Below are 24395 nucleotides of genomic sequence, written 5' to 3'. Positions count from 1 at the left end.
GCAGAGCAAAGAGAGAGATGGAGAGGGGTAATTATAGAGGAAGGGGAGGCTGAGGCTGCCACGTGGGCGGTGGGGATGCCGCGAGACGCGCCTTGCGATGCGTGCGCGCTGGGAGGGGAGGGGCGGGACGGGGGAGGCCGGAGGCGTGCGTGAACCTGGGCCTGGGCCCGGGGCGTCGTCGTATCTGGACGATAATGCGGCTGCCTGCGTGGCGGGCGGGATCGATCCGTCCAGGAACTGGGGTTGGAGAAAAGCTTGGACCTGCGGGAGGGGTCGATGGCGACGCAGCGAGCGGTTCGTGGTGGTGGCTCGGCGCGTCTCCGTCCGGGGCCTCGCGGTCGCAGCCGTGAGCGTGAGCCGTCCGTCTTGGCCTGAGCGTGTGCGTAGGCGCGCGCGCACGCACGCCACGGGCTCACGTGGAGCGGACCGTCGTCGTGTGCATGCGTGTGCAACGGGCGCTGCACGGTGCAGCTCTGCAGTTTGCGTACACAGCAGTTTTGTTTTGGGTATTAGCACGAATTGACACTTCTGTTAAGATTAATTAGTTGGTTTTTTTGTTGGCTTAATTAATAGAAATCCCTGCTTAGCAAACCGACATGCGGTTTTCTCTTCCGGTGGCCGCGTCCTATTGTAACTGACGCATCCCTTCCATCCATCGTTTTGCAAACGTCGCGGATATGCGAGGCGCCCCTTTCAGGCCTTGTTTGGTTGTTTGAGAATTGAAGGGGTTTGAAGGGGATTGGAAGGGATTAATCCCCTATAAGTTAAATTTCACTTCAATCCCCTCCTTGTTGGGATTAACCGAACAAGACCTCAGGGATATATATATATATATACGACATCACGATCATTACTGTTCATTACACTGTTTCTTTACAACTTCAACTGAATTGGGACGGGCCGATGTTTTTTTTTTTGGTTAGGACATCTCCAGCAGGGACAATTAAAGCGGACACATTATACTTTACTCATGAACTAGTCTGAATCAGTCCGTGGATATCAATATACTGTGTATATACTACTAGAGCGCCTCAAATATCTGGCTCTAATTTATTTATTTATTGAGGTCAATATATACTAGAGCCGGCATCCAACGATATACCTCAAATATCTGCCTCTATTTATTCACTTGGAAAAATAGCCTTCCGACAAAGGCCTTCTTGTATCAAAGATAGCCCTCCCCTAAATGAAGCAAGCCATTTTGGTGGTGACTAGGCAACCCTTCCGCCAAAAGGAACGACTTAATTATGTGATTTACGCCAAATGAAAAGATTACATTCAAACATCGTTACCAAAACTCAGCAAATCAAGTAGCAGTTGGATTAGCTACAAACTCTATTAGCTCTAGATTCCCTAGTCTTTGTGATGAATCAATCATGACCGTATTTCCCATGAATTTGTAACGATATGTTGAGCATATGAGAAATAAAAGATTTTGCATTAAATAAAGCAAGCCAATTAGTGGCTTCTGCCAAAAAGGTCACAAATAGATTACTCACTACCACTTCGCCTAGCAGCTTCCGCAAGCATAAATAAAAAAAATAGCAGCGGCCTCCCGCGGTTAGGAGAGATATATAGTGATCTTTTTTTTAAATAATGCAGGGGATATATAGTTATTTTTAATTGGTTAGGCAGATGTTCGGACTACCACAAAGTCCTTGATTTGTTTTCGTTTTACGCGAAAACGAATGTCTGAACCACTTCATGGATTGATGGTGCATCACGTTGGATGACAAACTACATCCTAACACATACGGACGGTTTGAGAATTCACGTTGGATATACCCTTATAGCCATTTGAGCGGTTCGATCGAACACTCCCTCTGTTTTTTATTTATCCAAGATCATTTTGTTTTTTGTCAAGCTTTGACTTGTAATTTTGATCAATAAAATATAAGTAATACTCCCTCCGTTCTAAAATAAGTGTCTTAAGCTTAGTATAATTTTATACTAGAGCTAGTATAAAGTTGAGACAGTTATTTTGGGACAGAGGGAGTATATCATCAAAAAGTTTTTCAAAATGTGCCTGTCATTTCTTTTGCGGAAGACCATTCTTTTGACATATGACTCATATTTTATTGATAAAATTAATGGATAAAGTTAGGCGCAAGAACATGAAACGGCCTGTATAGAAAATGGAGGGGGTAGTTTTCTTTTTTTAAACCCCTCTGTGCTCTTTTCAGTCTACCTGCCCGGACAAACTGGAGGGTCCGGCTGAAGATGGTTTCTACAGCCATGGAATTCTCTGTGCCATCTGCCATACGTTTTAGCAACCACGGGCTTTGGGGGTAGCCCACGAACGCCACGCTCGGCTCCACCAACTCGATCGTTACGTGCTCTGCTAGCCTGCTCTACCACTTCTCATCCCTATCTCCTGGTGACACCTTGCGATTTGCCTCTGAGTCAGCGGTGCATATCCCGGGCCGTGGCCTGATAAGGATGCATGCCCTAAAACACGTCAGCCAATAGCACGCGACCGAAAACTCCAGACTCACACGACCGAGCAGCCAGCATGCAGGTGCACGCATCTGGTGTGCTATCAGATTTGAGCTATCTGTCCGGATGGCACGGATCTGCTAGCTAGTTGCCCATGATCATGGACTTTACGTGCTGCCAGCTTCCACGTCCATCACAAGGCGAGTAAAATAGCCCTCCACTCCATGCATGGTTGTCTCAATCTCTGCCTCACTGGAGCTACCTATTTGGACGTGGTATAAACCACTGCTCTATGGTTTTGTTTTATCACCATGCGTTGCGTGCCGCCGGTGCAGGTAGATTATCAATGCATTATCTCCACTCATACCGTCACACGGTCAATTGGCAGTCTGGCACGATACCATGCATTGATAAGAGAACACAATAATCGGGCTCGGAAGCTACGCCAGGCTGGCCAGGTTTGTGTAGAGAAGAGCATGATTAGTGAGGACAGGACACATGAGCCATCTGAGATGATAATTAATTCACTAGTAGAAAATGAGGCTTTAGGTCGGAGCCCCAAATCCCATTAACCTCGGGTTCAAGTAAAACCGAGACCAATGCGAGGCATTGGTCCCGGTTCAAGCTGTGAGGGCCTCGCGGGACAATAGTTCCGGTTCGGTTCGATGCATTAGTCCCAGTTCGTGTCAAAAATCGGGACTAAAGATTCAGCGACTGACACGTGGCGTGGCGTGGAGCATTAGTCCCGGTTGAGGGATGGAACCGGAACTAATGGTTAGTCTTCTGTCCCGGTTCTCGCCACCAACCGTGACCAAAGATATGCCTATATATACCCTCGCCATGTCCACCCTCTCTGTTTTTTGACCGAGGTGTGCATGTCATGCTCTTGTTGCCACCCTTCTATGCATGCACATGTGGTGTTCGATGAAATGGTCAAACTAGCACTCAGGGACTTAGCCACGGTCCTATAGCCGCCTAAGTTATGTGACACTATGAATGAAGTTTTACCTACATTCGGGGACTCGGCCTGACCCGTTCAAGGTATGAGTAAAAATATATTCAATTAGCCGAATGAAAACAAGGCAAGCAAACTGCATATTGTTCAAAGCAAAAGTTCAAATGGCTATAGCCCCAAGCTCGCTTAATGTTTATTGGTTACATTAGCCATTCGGCATTCCGAGGCGAATTAAATTTGAAGTTTTTTCCCGAGTATCACTCGGATGATGAGGGAGTTGTCGCGTCAACGAAGGTGTCGAGGTTGATGCCGTGTGTGATACAGAAGGAACATCTCCATGAAGTCCTGGAACTTGGCGTTCTTCTTGTTGACGACCTTGAGCGACCTCAGCTGCTCCTCATCCATGCCCTTGCAATGGACTCGGACGAGGGAGAGAGCGATATCAGCTCCGCAATGGGCAAACGACTTCTTCCATGCTTGCACCCAACTCGGAACCTCCTTCACTCGGTCCACAATGGACTACAAGTCATCCAGAAACTCCTCGTCGGGGGTGATCTCTTGGTCAATCTGGTCGCAACACAACAAAGCTGATGGAGGTAGCCGGGCACATGCTCGATGCGTTCCTCCATTCGGAGGACAGCTAGGGTCGAGTTATCCCTCAAGATTTCCCGCGACGGATCTAGCTCCTTCTCGATCTTCTCCCTCTCAGCCTCAACATCGATGCAAGATTTTAAAATATGAGAGACTAAAGAAAATCACTAAGGTCATGATTCTGAAGCAGTGCAGGAACCATTCAGATAGACTGGTCACCTTTGAGCTTCTCACTCGTATCATTACCGAGCTCCTTGACGTATTGCTCCAACTCGAGTTTCTTGGAAGAGAGCAGATTGTACTTGGACCCCCACTCGACGTACTGCTTCGTCAGGTCCGTGAGCTCCTCCATTGTCTTCTCTGTCACGATCTTCAAGGTCTTGTTCTTCTCCTCTAGTTTCCCGACTATCTTCAACCTGTCCTCGGCCACCTTGGTCTTGGAATTAGCCTCCTTCTACATGGATGCCAACTCCGTATCCTTCTTCTCAAGGGCCACCTTCATGGTGTCTAAAGAAATAGAAGCCCTGAGCCTCTTAAAAATGTAAATATTTTCGCTACGAATTGATCCCATATGTCATTTGCATGCATGGAAAAAGTGTTTATAGTGGAGAGTATCTCAACTAGATCCCATACGAGCTTATGTGAACAGTAAAATCCAAAGAATGAGAAGAATATATAAAGAATTTCTTTTTTTTTTCTTGAAAAAATTGTCAAATTTTTAGTTTCATCATGGAATAACGTTCTTGGATGTTGTGGGAAAAGAATGCTCCAAAACAAAAAACATTTTGAAGTGCTGATTTTGTTATTTTTTCACGACTTCCTCAAATGTTATTTCAAGATGAAACTTTGCAAGCAATCAAAACACATGTCACTGTTTACCGCAAAAAAAATCATAATTATTTGAATGTTTTTTATTTTCTTTGGATTTTATTGTTCATGCCAAGATTATATGAGCTCGAGCTGGGATGGTTACTTTCCAATAACTTTTTCATGAATATAAATGACATGTACATATATGTTGAATATTTTGATGTCTTATTTGTATTTTTTTAATTAATATGAATCGATTATGAAGTTTTTGAAACGACGGTCAAAACTATCAAAAAACGAGAGCATAAAAGGACACTTTTTTTCCGAATTTAACGGCAAATCAGTCGAGTATGACCCAACTAGGCCCCGAATGTAACTGTCCAAAGAAGAACTATGCAAAGTAGGTGGAGTTTATTATGTTCCCGTGAACAGGCTGTCAAAGCGTACTTCTAAGATAACGTTTCCTGCGTTGCAACCGCTAAGCTATCTTGACCGTTGAACCGAGCAGCCGCTGAGATCTGACGGCAGGGAAGACCGTAGGGAACCGGCTACCGGCTCGCGGCAGGTACAAACACCGACCCGTCCCCTTCTTTCCCTCCCCCACCGCCGGCCGTCGCCTGCTCGCCACCGGAGGCACGCGGCCGCCGCGCAGTTCGCCGGGGAAAAGGTACGCCCTCTCCCCCTCTCTCCCACTCGATCCCCGTGTTTACTCGAACCTTCCAACACCTTGGCCCGTGGGAATCGAGTAGTTGCGCCCTAACTCTGAGCTCACGGCGCGCAGGCATCCGACATGCTATTTAGGGCTATTGCTGATTATTGCTTTTGGTATCGTCATATGATTAGGTGTAGTGACAAGCCTAGCAGCCCTCCTGTTGATTTTGTCTGTATGGTCTTGAAATTTGGGTGTTAGGGTTTACGTTTGGCATGCTGCGGGGCAAACTAATAGCAACTTAGAAGTGGTGATATCGGACGCAGGTGCGGTCTCTGCTCATAGATTTCAATGTGCACGGAGAAAAAGTGAATAAGATGTAAGAAATTATGCAGTGAAGCAAGCTTGAATAGGCCTGACAGTGTCCAAGACATGAACTGAACACCCTCTACTTATATATTCCTACATTTACATTAGAATTGTATGGATTCATGGAAACTCATGAGTTTGATTTGAAGACCAAATAGCAATAACTGTGAAGCTAATTGCGTGCTGATGTCGCTACACTGATTGCATTGTGTCGCAGATCTGTTTAGCGAACTTAAGCTGGTGGAGATTTGGCGAGTCACGCGTCAAATTTACGTACCGCATACCGATGGACAACTCTCAGAGTCAGCCATTACCTCCTGGTGTTGGAGCATGGCAGCCGCCACCTTCAAATCATCCTCCACAGTTGCAGCATCCTCCACAATTTCAGCATCACCCACAATTTCAGCATCCTTCACAATTTCAACCTACTCCACGCCCACATGCTTATCCAACACCATATGACACCAGACCCAATGGCGGTAACAATCAAAATGGAGCAAACATGTACTATGCAACACAACCTTTTCATCCTAGCCCACATCCACATGCTTATCCAACACCATACGGCACCAGACCCAATAATGGCAGCAATCAAAATACAGCAGGCCCCTTCTATGCCACACAGCCTATCATGCCTTTCGCTCCCGCTCAAAGTACTCCTAGTGTTACCGCAGAAGCTGGGAATGGGCAACCAGATCTCAAGGGCCATCAGAGTGCTCATGGGGTTGCCAACCATAATGGAAGTGCAGCAAACATCGAATCTGCTGTCCAAGAGGCTATTCTTCACGAACAGGTATTCATATATCCTCCAGAAGAACTAGACTGTACTTGCACTTACGTTTCTATTTTTAATTGGCTGTCTATATGATAACCAGGACATTGAGACGCAGCAAGTAATACAAAATCAAAGGTTTGTTTCTCCACTGCTTCCTTCTGTGCTGCTTGTCTGCCGCTGCTTGATGGAGCTGTTTTCTGTGCACATTTTCATTTAGGCAAGCAAAATCAACAAACGACCCGGCAGAATATGGGGAAGACATACTTTCGACCCGGCGCGACCCTAATGCACTGAAGGTGAGTAATTTATAATCCTTTTTTGTGTCATTTTCTCCTAAATTTGGTCTTCATTAAAATTTGAACTCCTTTAGTTAGTTCAGCTTTGTTATCTTGATTTTTTAGGAACACTTGCTGAAGATGACGGTTGACCATCGCGCAGAGATGGCAAATAAAAGGGGAAAGTCACTTCATCCAGATAATGGTCATTATTTTTCCATATTAATACTCTATTTGTCTATTTTTATTCTCCTCTTCTTTTCAGTTTCACACTTCTAAAGTGTGTAAGTACCTCTTTAATCCGGTGATTAGGATTTTTAATTCTATAGAGAATTAGTCTCAGTTTTTTTGTTAACATTTTGGCTGTCGTTTTCTTATGTTACATACCTGTTGTGTATACACATTGTTGGTTACATTGTTAAGGTGAGGCAGCTCTTTGCTAAAGCTGATGATTAAGCATGCTCGCAGGCAATGTTGAAATTGGCAATGGCTATGGTGTACCAGGAGGTGGTGCTTATTATGCTGGAAATTTGTCAAGTGCTCAAATGAGTATGCCACCTCTTTCTAAGTTACTCACTGATTAGTGGTATTATATACCTCTTTTCTCTATATTACCTCCTGCTTTCAACTATGCTAACTAATGTTTTTTTTTTCCTTTAGATAAACCAAAAGATGATGCTGAGAAAGCGAAAGGTGATGACGGTCTTCCCGAGTTTCTGAAGCAGAGGTTAAAAGCAAGGGGAATTCTTAAAGACAAGGAAACAAATGATAACAGCATGGCTAAACAAAATGTAACATACAATTCGTAACTTGTTCTTTATGTTACATTTACTTTCCATCTCTTTTTGGTAGAAAGGATGCATGGATGTTACAAACTGAATGCTGGTAGATGGAAAAACAATTATAGACAGAAAACAATTGATGTTTTTTTTTTCGGGAAAACGCAAAGGCTTGCGTTTCTTTTCATTGAAAAGGGAGAGAATATGTACAGTAAATGCCTTCGAGAAGGAGGCTACAGGGGCTCAAAAGAAAGAAAAGAAAAGGAAAAGGAAAGAAAGGCCTGCACAAGACTAGTGCACATCCCAGGTAGGCGGCACAATCGTCCCAAGGCCGGTGGCCCCAACCCGAAAACAATTGATGTCAGGTGGGGTTTGTGTGCACGAGTCACTTAGATGGAGAGAAGATGTTAGACATAGAAATACCAAAGCTATATGGCAAATAAAATATGTTGACTACACTGATGCCTACAGTTGAATTCAGAAAAATTATTGGAAAATTGCTATTTTGTACCAAGTAACAACTATTTTTCTCTGATTGGTGTATTGAAACACATAAAATTTGCCTTCTGTCTTTGGTATTAAGTATAAACTTCTCTTCTGAGAACCCAAATGCACAAGTTGATCCTTATCTCATGCATTCACTTTGTGCTTGTGCCACTGGATTCCAGGCAGATCCTCAAGAAGGCCACAACAAATCTGCCCAAGAGTTACCTCCTGGTTGGGTAAGTATATGCTAATGTTTTCTTGTGCATACCTGTCCTGTGAGGTGGTAAATAATTTTTCTAGCTGATGCGCATAGCCTTCCTGATTTTCTTAGTCAATTTACAGTGCATTTATTATTTAATAAACTTGTATCTGGAGACATCAGTTTATTACTTTTGTTTGGTAACCTCGACATGCAAGTATATGTGATATCTGTCAACAGCTGTGCTGTATATTTGCTATATCTATGGTGAGCTGATAGTAGCAACAGTTCTTTCCCCTGCGTTAACTTATTTTATTTCAGGCTGAGACGAAGGATCCAACGACTGGTGCTTCTTATTTCTACAACCAAAGCACCGGAGTGACCCAATGGGATCGTCCTGGTGGTACCGTGAATACCGTGCAGCATCAAGCTGCTCCATCATTGCCAGAAAATTGGGAGGAGGCACTTGACAAATCAACAGGTGTTGGGTTATACTATTTTTGTATTAACTACTCCCTCCATTCCAAAATAGTCATCGTGGTTTTAATTCAACATATTTGTTAGAATGAAATATGTCACTATTTTGTCTCTGAAGTCTTGAAATATTCCAAAACAATCTTCGCTATTCCAAGGATGAAAACAAGTTAGACACAAATTTTATAAATTTCTAGCTGACCTGTTACATATAATATGCAGCTTAAGTAAAATTCAATAATCATCTGGCCAGAGAAACACCTGTGGCTTAAATCATGCATGTCAAGGATATATGATGCTATTTGAATAACTTTCCCTTTTCATATGAATACGCAGTATGATTTTATAAGTTGTCATGTCATGTAAATAATTTTTGTGACAGATCTGTTAATGCCATTTTGATAGATGTGTTAGTAGTCAAAGTTACAGAAGTTTTGTCTATCTGCTTTCTAAAACCCCACATATTTCTCAACGGAAGGAGTACTTTCTTGGTGACACATTGATATGGTTTGTGCATTATTTTAGGCCAGAAATACTACTATAACACAAAGACACAGGCAACACAATGGGAGCCACCTACTTCTGTGAACCCAGTTATTGTGCCACAAGCATCCACCATTGTTGCAGTTCAGCCGATCACTCAAAATACTGATCTTTGGAACCCTCAGATACAAAGATGTTCAGGCTGTGGTGGCTGGGGAGTCGGTCTTGTCCAGCCGTGGGGATATTGCAATCACTGCACAAGGTACTCTTTTGATAATCTAATCTTGTAAGGTAGAGTAAATGTCGTGAAGTTCTTGTGGGAGTTATCTCTATTGTGTGGATGGCATGATCTTATCTGAAACTGCACATACTTTCGATTCATATGCATTTTCAACCTAATAGTTATATCATCACAGATGCGCTTGTAATCAAACATCAGATCGCAGATCGCAGACGGTGCGGGCAAAAGCCAAGCCTGAACCAATTTTTATTTTCAAAAGATACAACACAACGGCTACATAATTTCCATTTTCTGTGTATATATTATAATATAAACAGCCAATACACATACCAAATGTAACAAATAAACAATTTAAGAAATCTAGCTAATGTTGGCTTGTGATTCGTGTTGCAGGGTTCAAAATCTGCCTTTTCAACAGTATCCGTCTTACTCGAACAATATCGTGCCCTCAAGTGGCACCAATGCTCCCAAAAGTCAAGGAAACATTGCAGCTAAGGACAGGTGAATGAGATTTGCATTTGACACATCAAATGGTAGCCTAATCGGTTATGCTTCTAGTTTATACTGCTAACCTATTTCCACCCATCATATACTTGAGCACACAAGCATCACTTTATTTACTGAGTGTCATACGTGCAGATCAAATTCAAAACCCCCTTCAGGTAAAGCAAACAAAAAAGATAACCGAAAAAGAGGTCGCGCTGAGGAGGATGAGCTTGACCCAATGGATCCAAGCTCCTACTCAGATGCTCCACGGGGTGGCTGGTACATGATGTCTCTCTTCCTGGAAGCTTATTATTTCAGTTAAATTTATAATCTTCCTGGCAGTTGTGGTTACTAGTTGTGATGTGCTTCAGTCTAGCTTGGCCAATCAAGGAAGAATGCAGGTATATTTTGTTAACTGTCCCTGGACTAACAAGTTAATCCTCTTTCTTTGTCAGGGTTGTTGGCCTGAAAGGCGTACAGCCACGAGCAGCGGATACAACTGCATCTGTACGTCATCTGATTTGCAACTTCCCTTTATCTAGTCTTGACTATACTTGCCTACCCTCTGACTTCCATTTAAATGTTAAGTGTCTATCTCGGTGCATAGACACCCGCTGTAGTATAACATACTGTTTTTCTGGGAGCAAACCTTACCAGCTGGTCCACCTTCATCGTGCCAAATGATGTAGGACTGCCAAATGAAATGATCTAGGACGTCTTATGTGAGATGTTCGAATCAGGCTTCCATGTAGCATGGTTACTTGAGCCTTGGAAACTGGGTAGCGCTTGTTAATTACCGTCAGTTTGTACTTCAGTGCACAGTTCCTGTGTCTCTTGATCTGTTATGGGGAATTGAGAATTATATGGAAGTCATTGCACATGGGATGTCCCTAAAGAACCACAATACATGTGATTCCAAATATAGATCAAACCATAACAATATAGTATCCCCTACTGAGAATAACGAGTCTTCTTTCTACGCTTTGATTTACAGGGACCTCTGTTCCAACAAAGACCGTATCCCTCACCCGGCGCCGTGTTGAGGAAAAATGCGGAGGCGGCATCCAGCGGCAGCAAGAAACGCGGTGGTATGGCTGCGATCAGCAAAAGAGGGGATGGCAGTGACGGGCTCGGGGAGGCAGATTAAGCTTCTCAGCGAGGTTTCTCCGCATCGAGTAGATCCCGGTGGCTTTCACTCCTTTTGGAAGTTGTTGAAACTTTGGCCGACTGGTAGCTTACAAGCTAGAAAGAGGCAGATTATCAGCTGTAAATTATTACCAGGAGCAAGTCCAGTGTCGGAGAGGAGAGGCTAGTGCAGTGTGAGGTCACCTGAGAAGGTTTGCGCCTTATCAGCCGATAAAACTAATATCACGAGGGAGTTCACTGCTGTTCAGGCTACCGCAATGTGAGCTCAGTAGTTCACTGTGGTTGTTGCCTACAGTACAAAAAAGTGTGGCCATGGTATGACATGCTTGAGTTCTGTGAGATTGGTAATGGAAACTGTAAGGTGATTTTTTTTTTTGGGGGGGGGGGGGGGGGGGTTCATGCAAATGTGCAAATTTGGATATATGAACAATTGATGGTTGACATGGCGAAAGAGGCTCGGATAGAGTACTTGATGTATGATAATTCATGTGTGCATGTTATTATTTACTGAAATTATTGTCCTGTTGAATTTAGATGTTCATCTGTGGATAACACAGTGACCTGTTTGCTGCCACTTGGCCACTTTCTCCCCATTCTCTCATAACAAGTAAATTTCTGGCTTGCGTGGCTTCCCCTCGACAACCCTATGTTTTATGTCTTTTGTTTTACATGCTTTTATGTGATATATGATTGTTTTTGGTATCTGTATAATTAGTTCCTTAAATTGTAAATCGACGATGCCAAAATACTCCCCCCCTCTCATGGCATGGTGCATCGACCCTGTTCCCTCTGCGTGCACACCCACCCACCCCCTCTCTCATGCTGCGGCTATCGCCACCCTTGTCCCCCCTTCCCCTTTCTCTCACGCCGCGGCTGTCGCCACCCTTGTCCCCTCTCCCCCACCCTTCTCTCACGCCACGGCTGTCGCCACCCTTGTCCCCTCTCCCTGCACCCCATCTCCCATGTTGTGTATGTCGCCGTCTTTGTCCCCTCTCCACACACTGTGATCCTCGCCGCCGGTGCTTCATCCTCGTCGACGACACCTTGTCACACGCACAATTTAAAAAGCCCTCTCCCTCTCTCCTTCACACACACACACGCACACACACATTGAAGTGCCAACTGCTCCTTGTCACATGTACAATTTAAAAAAAAAATATACGGAGTACAAATTTTTCCCATCCAAAAAGGATTTCTTTTTTTGCAAAACGATGCAACAAGGCCTCCCTTGGAAAGCAAAACAACCCAAGCAAAAAGCCAAAAAAGAAAAAACAAAGAAGAAAACTAGGCCGATCGACCGATCTTCCCCTTCTACCCCCGACGAAACCCACCTCCCCCCCTACCCGGCCGATCCAGATCTCCACTCCCTCACACCTCCCCCGCCCCCCCCCTCACCGGAGACTCCCGTCGCCGGCGGCCACCGACCGGCCTCCGCCCCCTCCGCATCTCCCGGCGGGCGGACGCACGCAATGGAGCAGCTCCGGACGATCGGGCGGGAGCTGGCGATGGGGTCGCAGGGCGGGTGGGGGCAGTCGAAGGAGTTCCTGGACCTGGTCAAGTCCATCGGCGAGGCGCGCTCCAAGGCGGAGGAGGACCGCATCATCTCCCGCGAGCTCGAGCACCTCAAGCGCCGCCTCGCCGACCCCGACGTCCCGCGCCGCAAGATGAAGGAGCTCCTCCTCCGCCTCGTCTACGCCGAGATGCTCGGCCACGACGCCTCCTTCGGCCACATCCACGCCGTCAAGATGACCCACGACGAGTCCCTCCCGCTCAAGCGCACCGGCTACCTCGCCGTCGCGCTCTTCATCGACGAGCGCCACGACCTCGTCATCCTCGTCGTCAACACCATCCAGAAGGACCTCAGGTCCGACAACTACCTCGTCGTCTGCGCCGCGCTCACCGCCGCCAGCCGCCTCATCGGCGAGGAGGCCATCCCCGCCGTCCTGCCCCAGGTCGTCGATCTCCTCGCGCACCCCAAGGAGGCCGTCAGGAAGAAGGCCGTCATGGCGCTCCACCGATTCTACCAGCGATCCCCTTCCTCCGTTTCCCACCTCGTCTCCAACTTCCGCAAGGTCGCCCCCCCAAACATTTTACCTCTCCTTCTCTTTTGCTCCAATTCGAATTTCTTTTCCCAACTACAGTAGACAGATACTTAGAAGTAGAGATAACAAGTCCTTTTCAAGCCTTATAGCTTCTTAACCCACAAGCTTATCTTAGTCAGGCGCATGCCTTACTGTTAATCGTGCTAAAGTTTCATATTTTGTGTGTGTGTGCTCAACACATATTTTGAGTTGCAGCAACTAGCTATTGTCTCTAGTTGCATTTATTCAGCTTGCCCTGAATGTTAGATGTAAGTTTTGCATACCTGATGTGTTTAATTCATTTCTTACATGTCTCATGTTGCAATTTTGGTGCAAATATGTGTTCTCATTAAGCCTGAAGATGCACCTTTCTTATCTGTTCAATGCATGTCACGTTTGTATTTAATTTAGGATAGAGCAGCTTCTCTTATCTCAGACCATAACATAGAGGGAGTTCTCAGAAGCTACCTCAATACTTCGTTGGGATTTTTTATGAACTCTTATAGCAGATCTAAATGCATTATTATTATTATCTCTGAGTGGGGTTCTGACTAGTGGTGCTTATGATTTTGCAGAGACTCTGTGATAATGATCCTGGGGTGATGGGTGCAACTCTGTGCCCACTCTATGACCTGATTTTGGAAGATCCAAATGCCTACAAGGATTTAGTTGTTAGTTTTGTTAACATCCTCAAACAAGTTGCGGAGAGGAGGCTTCCGACTTCCTACGATTACCATCAAATGCCCGCACCATTCATTCAGGTCCGTGAGCTTTACTTTTAACTTGGTTGATGTGTTCAATGATGCTAGGTTAATAGGTAGGTGGGTTCTGATTTGGAGTTCTTTAATTGGCACCATCTTATCTCCTCTGATTTTTCTGTTGCTACTTTTCAGATAAAACTACTGAAAATACTTGCTGTGCTGGGTAGCGGCGACAAGTCAGCGAGTGGTCATATGTACACTGTCTTGGGCGACATATTCAGGAAGGGTGACACAGCAAGCAACATTGGCAATGCAATATTGTATGAATGCATATGCTGTGTCTCATGCATTTTCCCAAACTCTAAGATGCTAGACGCCGCTGCTGAAACAACATCGAAATTTTTGAAGGTCTTGTTAATTTTCAGGGCAAAACAAATGATTTTCACGATGCTGTGCTTGTTATATCACTAAGCTAACGCTTGCTTACCCCTATGCTGTTTGCAGAGTGATAGCCATAATCTTAAGTACATGGGAATTGATGCTCTTGGACGACTAATAAAGATAAATGCTGATATTGCAGAACAGCACCAATTGGCTGTTATCGATTGCTTAGAGGTGAGTGATGTGAAAACTTAACATCTTCAGAATCCATGTCAATAATAGACTTCATATTATGCTGCCGACATCCATATCAAATACTCCCTCCGACCGGAAATACTTGTCATAAGAATGGATGTATCTAGATGTATTTTAGTTCTAGATACATCCATTTGTATCCATTTGTGTGGCAAGTATTTTCGGACGGAGGGAGTATATTTGTTGCGTGCTGCAATAAAATGAATCGGAGATCCTTAATTAAAATCATGTTCCAGCTGTTGAACTTAAATTTTCAGAAATGGTGATATGCTCTTCAGTTTCATGTTTCCTTGTATAACTTTAGGAAGAACTAATTATAGTGAACTAAAAGCTATATCAATTTGTTTGATTCAGTGTGGTTACCACGTACCATTCCACCTAGTTTATTTGTCACTATGTCATATCCATTTTCATAGTTATTATCCATGACCATCCATGTAATTGCATCAGCGCTTCCGTTGTATTTTCTTATGATTTCTCACCTGTTAAATGTTCTTATGAATAGGATCCCGATGACACTTTGAAGCGCAAGACCTTTGAGCTTCTTTATAAGATGACTAAATCAACTAATGTTGAAGTGATTGTTGATCGGATGATCGAGTACATGATCAGCATAACTGATCACCATTATAAGGCAGAAATTGCATCGCGGTGTGTTGAGCTAGCAGAACAATTTGCGCCCAGCAATCAGTGGTTCATTCAGGTAATCCATGACTATCTGTATTTCTCTTCAAGCACTTGATGTAATTTTCATGCGATCATTGCTTTGGTTTTAGAAGATCCATTAATTCCTTTAATTATTTTCCAGACCATGAACAAAGTCTTTGAGCATGCTGGGGACCTTGTCAACATTAGAGTGGCGCACAATTTAATGCGGCTTATTGCTGAAGGATTTGGAGAGGAGGATGAAGGTGCTGATAGTCAATTGAGATCATCAGCTGTATGTACTCTGAACTCTTCCTGTAATCCCTTGCCACTGAGTTTGTTAATGCTGAACGAGATACTGCTAGTATGGACTTACTTTTTTTAAAGCTATGATTATCAGCAATTGAGTTATATATCTTGGAATGGAAAAAAGAATATTTGTACTGAACTGGCCACAGCTCCTTCTTTTCTGGCTTGATAGTGGGTGCTGGCGTTAAAATTCAACTGGATGCATTATTCTTTGTTTTAGGATTTTCTCACTACTTGATCAGTCATATAACTCTCCTGTTCTTAAACAGGTCAATTCCTACCTCCGGATTCTGGGGGAGCCAAAGCTTCCATCCTCATTTTTGCAGGTAATTGTGTGTTTTGTCCTCATTTATGCTTCCCTTCTTTACAGAGGTAGTATTTCCTTTCTATCCCAAGATGAGTTTTGGGGGTTAATATATATCGTTTTGTTTTACTTTCAGATCATATGCTGGGTTTTGGGGGAATATGGAACAGCAGATGGGAAGCATCCTGCTTCTTATATTATCGGGAAGTTATGTGATGTGGCAGAGGCCCACCCAACTGATGACACTGTCAGGGTATGCTACTTTTTTTTTTAACTTATGTGTAATACTCTAGTTGAGGCAATGCTCTACCCTTTTTGTTTTGGTGGACATTAGGCACTTGGAGTTGCTTCGGTCAAGCTGAAATAGTACCTGGTATTTTTAGTTGTAGTGTCAATTTACAATTCAGTACCAGTTTCTACAGCTTGCAAAGTACTTCATGTTGTACGTTTCTGTTAGACAACCAAAATGTTTACAGCATAGCTATTCAACATTATTAATACCATTGACTTCGGTCAGTTATCAAATCAAATATGTATTGCCTTTGAGTTTCACATATATGCATGACCGTCAAGTTTTCATTCCATGACTGCTTTATCCTCATGTTCAAATCCATCTACTCTGGACCACATTTATGGCATGTGTTATATTCAAGCTATTGTTTTCACTTTCGTTGGTGTACAAGTCTATGTTGTATTGCATATATACGTTGGTGTACTAGTCTTTTTGTATTACTTGACATGTGTGTTTTTTGCTTCTTCAAGGGTTATGCAGTCTCAGCAATTTTGAAGATATTTGCATTTGAAATTGCTGTTGGAAGGAAATCTGATATGTTGCCTGAGGTAAATGAAAATGTGCCTTTTCTGAGTCTCATTTAACATTTCTCGGCACTAGGTGTTGAATAGTTTCAAGCCAAATTATTATTCTTAAATGCAGCTTTGTATGTGCACTGAAAGAAATAAGTATTGTTTTCAAAGTATAATAATGCTGGGTAAGTTAAAGTAATTGAAACTGTGTTGCCTAGAGTTATGTTATATTACATTGACATGCATATCCAAGGTTCATCCTTGCGCATTTACCTTTGTGGGCAGGCAGCTGTCACACTTTTCATTTATTAATTTGGGCATAGCACAACAGAATCTTGGTGAAATCATTTTGCAATGCGATGTTTGAGCACCACCAACTAAAGAAAACTCAAGTATGGCCAGTTTGTCATCTACATTGTCATAGTATCATGTCTTTTTTGTGTAACTGTATGGCAACCTTTTCCCTAAGTTCATTCTCATGATGGTAACATTATGGTTGTAAAGAAAAACCCACTTCTTGGTCTGATACATGATTATACACTGAATGATGTAAAGGAAAGCATTTCATGTGAGAAGAAAACACTAATGCATGTGATGTAGATTGTCCACCTGGTAGCGAAGGTGCAGTGAATAAATCTTCAACTCTGGTTTAGACATAAGTGCTTCAGTAAGTTAAAGAACTCTTTATATAGTTTGTATTTCTAATATTTTACAAATCTGTCTTGTTATTTGCAGTTTCAGTCATTGGTAGATGAATTGTCATCTTCACATTCGACAGACTTGCAGCAGCGTGCATATGAGGTACAAGCCTTGCTAGGCTTGGACAAACAGGCTGTTGAAAGTGTAATGCCCATAGATGCAAGCTGTGAAGATATTGAGGTAATGTTATGCCTTTCTTTATTAAGCCTGGTACTCCCTCCGTCTTGGTTTATAAGTCATCTTAGATTGTGCACCGCAACCAAGACGGAGTGGAAAACAAGAGAAGTTAATGTTAACTTGCTAATTAATACCATTGCATGCAATGAATTGACCACTACATGTCGTGCTAATTAGTCTCAAGTCATTAAAAACATACACGCCCCACGTCTCTTATTGGTTGATTCCTTTATTCAAGTCAAAAAACAAGAAATGAGGTGAAGTTAATGCATCGTGCCTTAGTGTTATGGGATCATTTGGTTTTCGTAAGATGACTTATAAACCGAGACGGAAGGAGTAGGAACTAGAAATCTTTGTTTTTAATAGTACAAAATGTGACCTTGATTTAGATTTTTTATGTGTCCTGTATACTATGTTTTTGTGGATCTGAAGTTTGTATGGAGGGATTCTATGAAAATCCGAGAATAATCAGCAGCATAATTTGGGATATGTTGTCATATTTTCTACGCAAGCAGGCCTATAATTTTTTTAAACAGATCTTCTTAAAGCTTGTGAGAGAAGTTGTGAGAAATCTATCATGTTGACTAATCAAACTAAAGTTTGATCAATAACATTATCCAATGGTTTTCCACTCACATTAATCTCATCTTTTGGAATGCTAACTGATTCTTTTGCAACTTAATGAAGTAATTGGACAGCTTGCCAAACAGTGAAATATGTAAACATTCAACCAGACAAGGTTACCGCAATTCACCAAAATGCTAAAAGAAGCCTTACCCAAAAGATGAAGCAGAGCATATAGCATCCAGAGTAAATAAAACTGCAATAAATGTTGGAAGCACCCAAAAGATGAAGCAGATCATATAGCATCCAGAGTAAATAAAGCTGCAATAAAATGTAATTAACCCATATGTGGTCTTGTTTATTTTTTACCTGAGGTATCATGGAAACCAGGATAAACATGTTTGTTGTGAATTTGTTTACTTTAGTCTCAGTGTAAACGACTCATTTGCTAAGTGTTGGCATTGAAAATAGACACATTTTTTGTGATTTAGTTTCTCTGCACAATGTTCTGAAATTATCTAATAATATAAATTCTAACACTTAAGAATATTAATTTTTGTTGCAGGTCGATAGAAACCTCTCATTTCTGAACAGCTATGTTCAGCAAGCCTTGGAAAATGGTGCGACACCTTACATTCCTGGAAGTGAACGCTCAGGTGTTGTAAGTGTTGGTAACTACAGAGCCCAAGACCAACATGAGACATCTGCTCATGCTCTTAGATTTGAAGCCTATGAGCTACCCAAACCTTCACTACCTACAGCAACCTCACAAAGTAGTGTTTCCCGGCCAACTACTGACCTTGTTCCAGTTCCAGAACCAAGTCACTATAGGGAAGACCATCATCAGACAAGGTCCCAGCCATCAGGCAATGCAGTTTCTGGTGAATTTGGTGCCAAACTTCGTCTTGATGGGGTTCAAAAGAAATGGGGAAGGGAATCCTATGCCTCCTCTTCTACACCTTCAAGCTCGGCATCTAGCCAACAAGCAGCCAATGGGGGCTCTAACTCTGACGGGGGAGGCTTGGTAACTTCACAGGCACGGGAGTCCTCGTATGGTTCCAAGACCCAGCCGGGAACAGAAGTTTCAGCAGAAAAGCAACGGCTGGCTGCTTCACTTTTTGGTTCCTCAGCTGCTAAACCTAATCGGAAAGGACATGCTGGTCGGAAGGCAACAAAAGAGAGTTCCTCGACTGAGAAAGCAGCACCTCAGCCTGCTAAGGAGCAAGTAACCCCTGCTGCCCCACCACCAGATCTGTTGGACCTTGGTGAAGAGCCTGTTTCATCAAGTGCTCCATCCGCTGACCCCTTCTCGCAGTTGGACGGGCTCCTTGGGCCAGCATCAGCCTCTCCCGCGCTTGCCGGAACCTCAGCTCCCAGCGCTTCAAACACACCAGACCTTATGTCCATCTTCTCGGATGATGTGCAAACTGGAGCCACAAGTGCATCCACAGAACCCGCACAAAAAGGAGCAACGACGAAAAAGGGCCATAGCCTTCAAGACGCATTGCAGAAGGACGCCACCGCGAGGCAGGTTGGGGTGACCCCAACAGGGAACAACCCAAATCTTTTCAAGGACCTTCTAGGCTAGAATATACCGCAGAGTTTCAGTGTGCACAAGTTGGGCAAAATGAGTCTGCCCCCAAGAGGGTCTTGTCGGTGAACGGCTGCTTGATCAGCACAGGAGCAAGCGGTGTATTTGGTTTTTGAGTCGCAAGGCACGACCTTCCTTGTCCAAGTTGGGAATGGGGTTGATGGGCGGACGTGTCTGCGGGGTAATTTTCCTGTCGCGTTTTTTTCGCATGGCAAAAATTCGTGTCAAGACTTAGTGTGTACATGTGTTTATTACATGATGTGTAATTTGTACATGATGATGAGTCCCAGGGTCCAGAAGCGTTTCTTTTGTTGAGCTCGAGGGAGGGGGGGAGGGCCTGTGGTGTCGAGTCGATGTTTGTTATTTTACCCATATTGGACATACACAGTAGACTGGACACTGGAAAACTAGAAATACCTTGTGTTGTCAATTCCTTTTAGAACTGGGCGGAATAAAATGTAAGTTTATCATTGACGAGAGACACATTGTGGCCTCCTGGTGTGAAGTTTAATTCCTTGTTTGGTTCAGCAGATGTTGTATTACTACTTCAGAGGGGAAAATATCCAATGTTCCCCTGGGATGATACGCCGCCCCTGGACCATTTGGTGCATTAGATCTTGAGTGTAAGGGCTAGGATCAATTCACTAATAACCCTTTTACGTATATGCCCCCTTGGAACATTTTGCATCTTGCCCCCTGAAAGTAGCAGGTCTTGGCGACATTAAGATCTGACACATTATCTATGAGCTGACGAATGTTGTCTGAAGAACGATTTGCCACATACATCACGGCATATCAGGATCAAAGACCAGGCAACAACAGATTATAAACCAAGCACATAAGATCCTCCAAGCAAAACAATTCATCCTGATTTCATTCAGCTCAAATACTATAAGGAACAAGACTTTGCAAAACGAAAAGGATTTCACGGTAGTAGTAACACCTTCAGGAAGCATGTTGTCTAACAGCAACATTACAAGGTACCAGATTGACAGAACACAACACAAGGTTGTCCATGGAATTGCACATAGATGTAACAGCAGGTCGAGTTCTCATTTGCTCAACTAAACATGGATACTTATTTTTATTATTTTTTTTGGAAAAGAGAGGGGGTTTCGTTTCCCTCACCCCAACTTTTTTATATAAAAGCCAAGGCAACAACAGTTCACATCGACGTTTTACAGGACCGCGCCTGGGGACAGAAGTCCTTGTTGAAGTTGCTCTAAACAGTTCTCCTCGTCGATCATAGAGAGGATCTTCCGTTGATTCACCAATGGACCCACCAAACTTTATTACACACTTCATACTTGGCCATCTTTGCCCTGAAGCACAAAATCATTGTGAAGGCGCCGAACATGGGTACTCTTAAACCTTAAAGGCACATGTTGGCTCTCATGTTACGTCATTCTTATCGACTGCGAGTACAGACGATTTCCCCTGATCACGCAACTTGAATACCAAAAAGGTTGTGTTTGTGCTCCACAACCGAAGCAAACACCGAAAAAATAAGACATCCTAGCAGGACAGAAGCGTCCACTTTAGAATGGCAAGAAAGAAAACTAATACTCCCTCCGTTCCTAAATATAAGACCTTTTAAAGATTGCACTATAAACTACATACGGATGTTCATAGATATATTTTATAGTATAGATTTGTTTATTTTGTTCCGTATATAGTCTTGTAGTGAAATCTTTAAAATGTCTTTATATTTAGGTACGGAAGGAGTAGGATATAGTAGGAGTCGTATCAACCGTTCATTCAACTGAGACCAGTGTGGATCTGGGCCGCCACCTCACTTCCACATAATGAACCCAACACACGTAGGATCAGTAGCCTAATTGGTACCCCTGTTGTGACTGTCGTGCTTAAGATTTTCCCTCGATCGACAGCTCGCCACGGACAGTCAGGGATACGTACATACAGCACAGCAAGAAGACACGCACATACATACATGCACTGACGCACGCATGCACGCGCACGTGAGGCTCTGATAGAATCTCCGGGGAACTAACTCCTGTAGCATCTGCGCGCGTCGGTACGCCACTGAACATGCCCATGCATGGGTTCGTCCGTTACCCGGCCGGCCGGCTGCCGGTGCCAGCAGCCAATCTTATCTGGTCATTCATCTTCAGCAGCAGGTAGCAAGCGGCATACCACGTGAGAGAGAGAGAGAGAGGCCCGGTACGTGCTGCTCCTACATGGAAGCGACGGCACCAATCACGTAGAGTAGTACGTTATCTCCGTGACTCTATCCACGCCATGATCTATCGTCCATCTCCACCGCCGCGAGCGAGGAGTCGTCTGTCGATCGGTGTACTGGCTGGTGACTGCATGCAGATGCAGGAGCCAACCACGGCCCACACGACACATACTACCACTACACGACCAGCAGCGCATGCAGGGACCGGTCGAGTCGATCGACATCTCAAATCAAATCACCACCATATCGTATCCACCCATGGCCCGATCGTCACGCAGCCCGAGACCGACGCGATGCATCATGGCGTCCGGCGCACGGCCCGTCCCAGTCCCAGTCCCATGACTCCACGGGCCGGGGGGCCTGGCCGACGGCGAGGCCGACGGCGGCGGGAGCGCGTCGGGAGATGACACGGAGGGATGGAGGCATGGAGCGGTGGATGGCCGGGCGGGGCGCACGGGGGACCAGGGTAGGCGCGGCACGGAGGCGGGGGTATGGTTCCACGCGACGCGGCGCCGTCGCTCTCGGCCGGGGGCCGGCCGTCCCCCTCCCCACCGGCGACATCATCATGCATGGATCGCTGTCACCAGGGGCCGCCCGGCGTCCCGTCCCTGGCAGCGCCGCGGAATCTGCGTACGCTGCAATCCACATACACACACACGCGCGCGAAGAGAGACAGACACATGCGTATCTGGTCCAGGTACGACGGCAGGCAGAGGCGGACGTACTACCAGCGAACGACCGCACGCAACCCGACGCCGGGAAGGGACAGTCCCGCCGGTACAGGAGGAGCCAGCCAGTGGCCCGGGCATGCATGCATGCATCGCCATGGCCATGCCCACCTGTCGAGTGTCGAGCTCCCCTGCATCAGACGTAGAGCTGGAGCTGTAGACTGTAAAAAACTGGAGTGCTAGCCAGGAGCCGACGTGCCCAAATGCAGCGTGCGTGCGTGCGTGCGTGAGCCGTTCCCGACTCGATCGATCGATCGTCCTGGTGAACTGCCGATGATGGGGGCGTCACGTACGTACGGATGGCCTGCCGCGCGCGGCTCGTTGGATGGCGTCGCTGGGTTTGGTTGCGTAGTAGGAGGGGGATCGACATCAGCGCCAACTAGGGAACGGGCCATCATCGGCGGCGTGGTGATGGTACGGTGGTGGCGTCAGGTATGGTGGAACAACAGCAGCCGGCCCGGGGGGGTTAATGGAGGTCGCGTTCCGAATGGCCCAAGTCTTGTCTCTCGCTGGACCCAACGCATCATCATCGGTTGATGGATCGATGCCCGTCCGGTGCGGTACCACCTAATCATGTGTTTGAGGTACACAGAAATGGCTTTGATTCAGAGATTCTCAAAGAAGAAAAAAAAGGATGCCTTCATTGAGCTGATAAGGCTCCTTCTCTTCTATTATGGGTTTGTATTTTTTGTTGTTGCATTGTTCATTTTACAAACATGAGTTCGGTGTGCACACATATAGAGTCACGGCGTCACGCAACGCATGTCGACGGCTAATCTTGTGAGTTTCGACGTTGGTAAAGTACTTCGAGAACATACCATGAAGAAGTGCATGTATTCGGAGAACAAAAGTGAAGATGGCTCACACTACGGCTTTCGTCATACAACACTAATTTAAAAGGTTGGTAATCACACACATCAGGACTCTCTATACTAACATACAATTCTAGTTGCCAACGTAGCTACAAACGACAAAGAGGCGGAACATAGGGCACCGAGACCGTGTCACAATCAAATTCAGACACCACTAAAACACAAACCATAACCTCATGCCGAACTGAATCAATGCCCTCCCATCCATAACGCCCAAGAGTGTTGGTGAGTGGACAACAAAATTTGGCATTGACAAAGTTATGCTCACAAAGATCCACCTTAATGCCTGCTCCAAAGTTCAACCCAATGTTGCCTTCTTTGGGAAGTGGGCTAAGGGTTTTGGTTTGTACCATGTTGATGTTCCTATGGCTAATGAATCAAAGTGGCTCAGTTTTTAAAATTGTGTTGTTGTGAATATACTGAAAGGCAAAGTGGACAAGGCAATGCAGATGAGTCTTTTGACTACTACATTTTGCAAGAACAAGCAGTGGCCTTGGCAAATTGGGAGCATGTCTAGTAAAACTTATCTGGTGAGGTTTCCTCCTTGGAAGAAAGTGGAAGACCTTACTGAACTACATGGCTTCTTTCCGACTCAAAATGTTCGTGTTAAGTTAACTAAATGGACGGGGGCATGTGACCCTTTTGGGGAGTTGCTTGAAGCACGTGTCTTAATTGAAGGGATACCTTCAAAATGGTGTACCTGGAAAGTTTTTGCCCATACTGTCTCACTTTTTGGGGTGCTGACAGATGTGGGCTGGAATGGGATGTTCAGAACTTTCTTTGAGAATGTTATGATTAAGATTGCTTGCACGGACCCTTCGAAGATTCCTTTTGAAAGGTTGATTGAGATGAAAAAGAAAATTTTCTTATTGGGGTTCACTGTGGAGGGCTACGAGCAAGCTGGGGGGGGGGGGGGGGCTAATTCTGTGG

General features: G+C 44.6%; 2 protein-coding genes across 2 annotated transcripts; both read left to right on the top strand.

Annotated features, from left to right (window-relative positions):
• The first annotated feature begins 5355 nt into the window (after positions 1–5355).
• LOC123445200 lies at positions 5356–11687 on the top strand. Its single transcript, XM_045122157.1, has 14 exons — positions 5356–5459; positions 6028–6603; positions 6686–6720; positions 6803–6881; positions 6987–7065; positions 7329–7409; positions 7521–7651; positions 8308–8361; positions 8646–8805; positions 9324–9543; positions 9916–10023; positions 10162–10287; positions 10464–10515; positions 11003–11687. Exons 2-14 carry the CDS (start codon positions 6097–6099, stop codon positions 11153–11155), a joined length of 1785 nt encoding a protein of 594 aa, XP_044978092.1. The 5' UTR covers positions 5356–5459; positions 6028–6096; the 3' UTR covers positions 11156–11687.
• Positions 11688–12444: 757 nt separating this feature from the next.
• Positions 12445–20192, top strand: LOC123445199 (AP-4 complex subunit epsilon). Its single transcript, XM_045122156.1, has 11 exons — positions 12445–13226; positions 13811–13996; positions 14129–14344; positions 14441–14551; positions 15078–15275; positions 15381–15512; positions 15796–15852; positions 15967–16083; positions 16593–16670; positions 17370–17513; positions 18640–20192. The coding sequence occupies exons 1-11, from the start codon at positions 12624–12626 to the stop codon at positions 19660–19662; spliced, it is 2865 nt and encodes a 954-aa protein (XP_044978091.1). The 5' UTR covers positions 12445–12623; the 3' UTR covers positions 19663–20192.
• Positions 20193–24395: the final 4203 nt, after the last annotated feature.

The sequence above is a fragment of the Hordeum vulgare genome, chromosome 3H, assembly GCF_904849725.1.
Source record: "Hordeum vulgare subsp. vulgare chromosome 3H, MorexV3_pseudomolecules_assembly, whole genome shotgun sequence".
In the NCBI taxonomy this organism is placed as follows: Eukaryota; Viridiplantae; Streptophyta; class Magnoliopsida; order Poales; family Poaceae; genus Hordeum; species Hordeum vulgare.
Note: the sequence above shows the minus strand (reverse complement) of the source record. Positions and strands in the feature narration are given on the sequence as shown.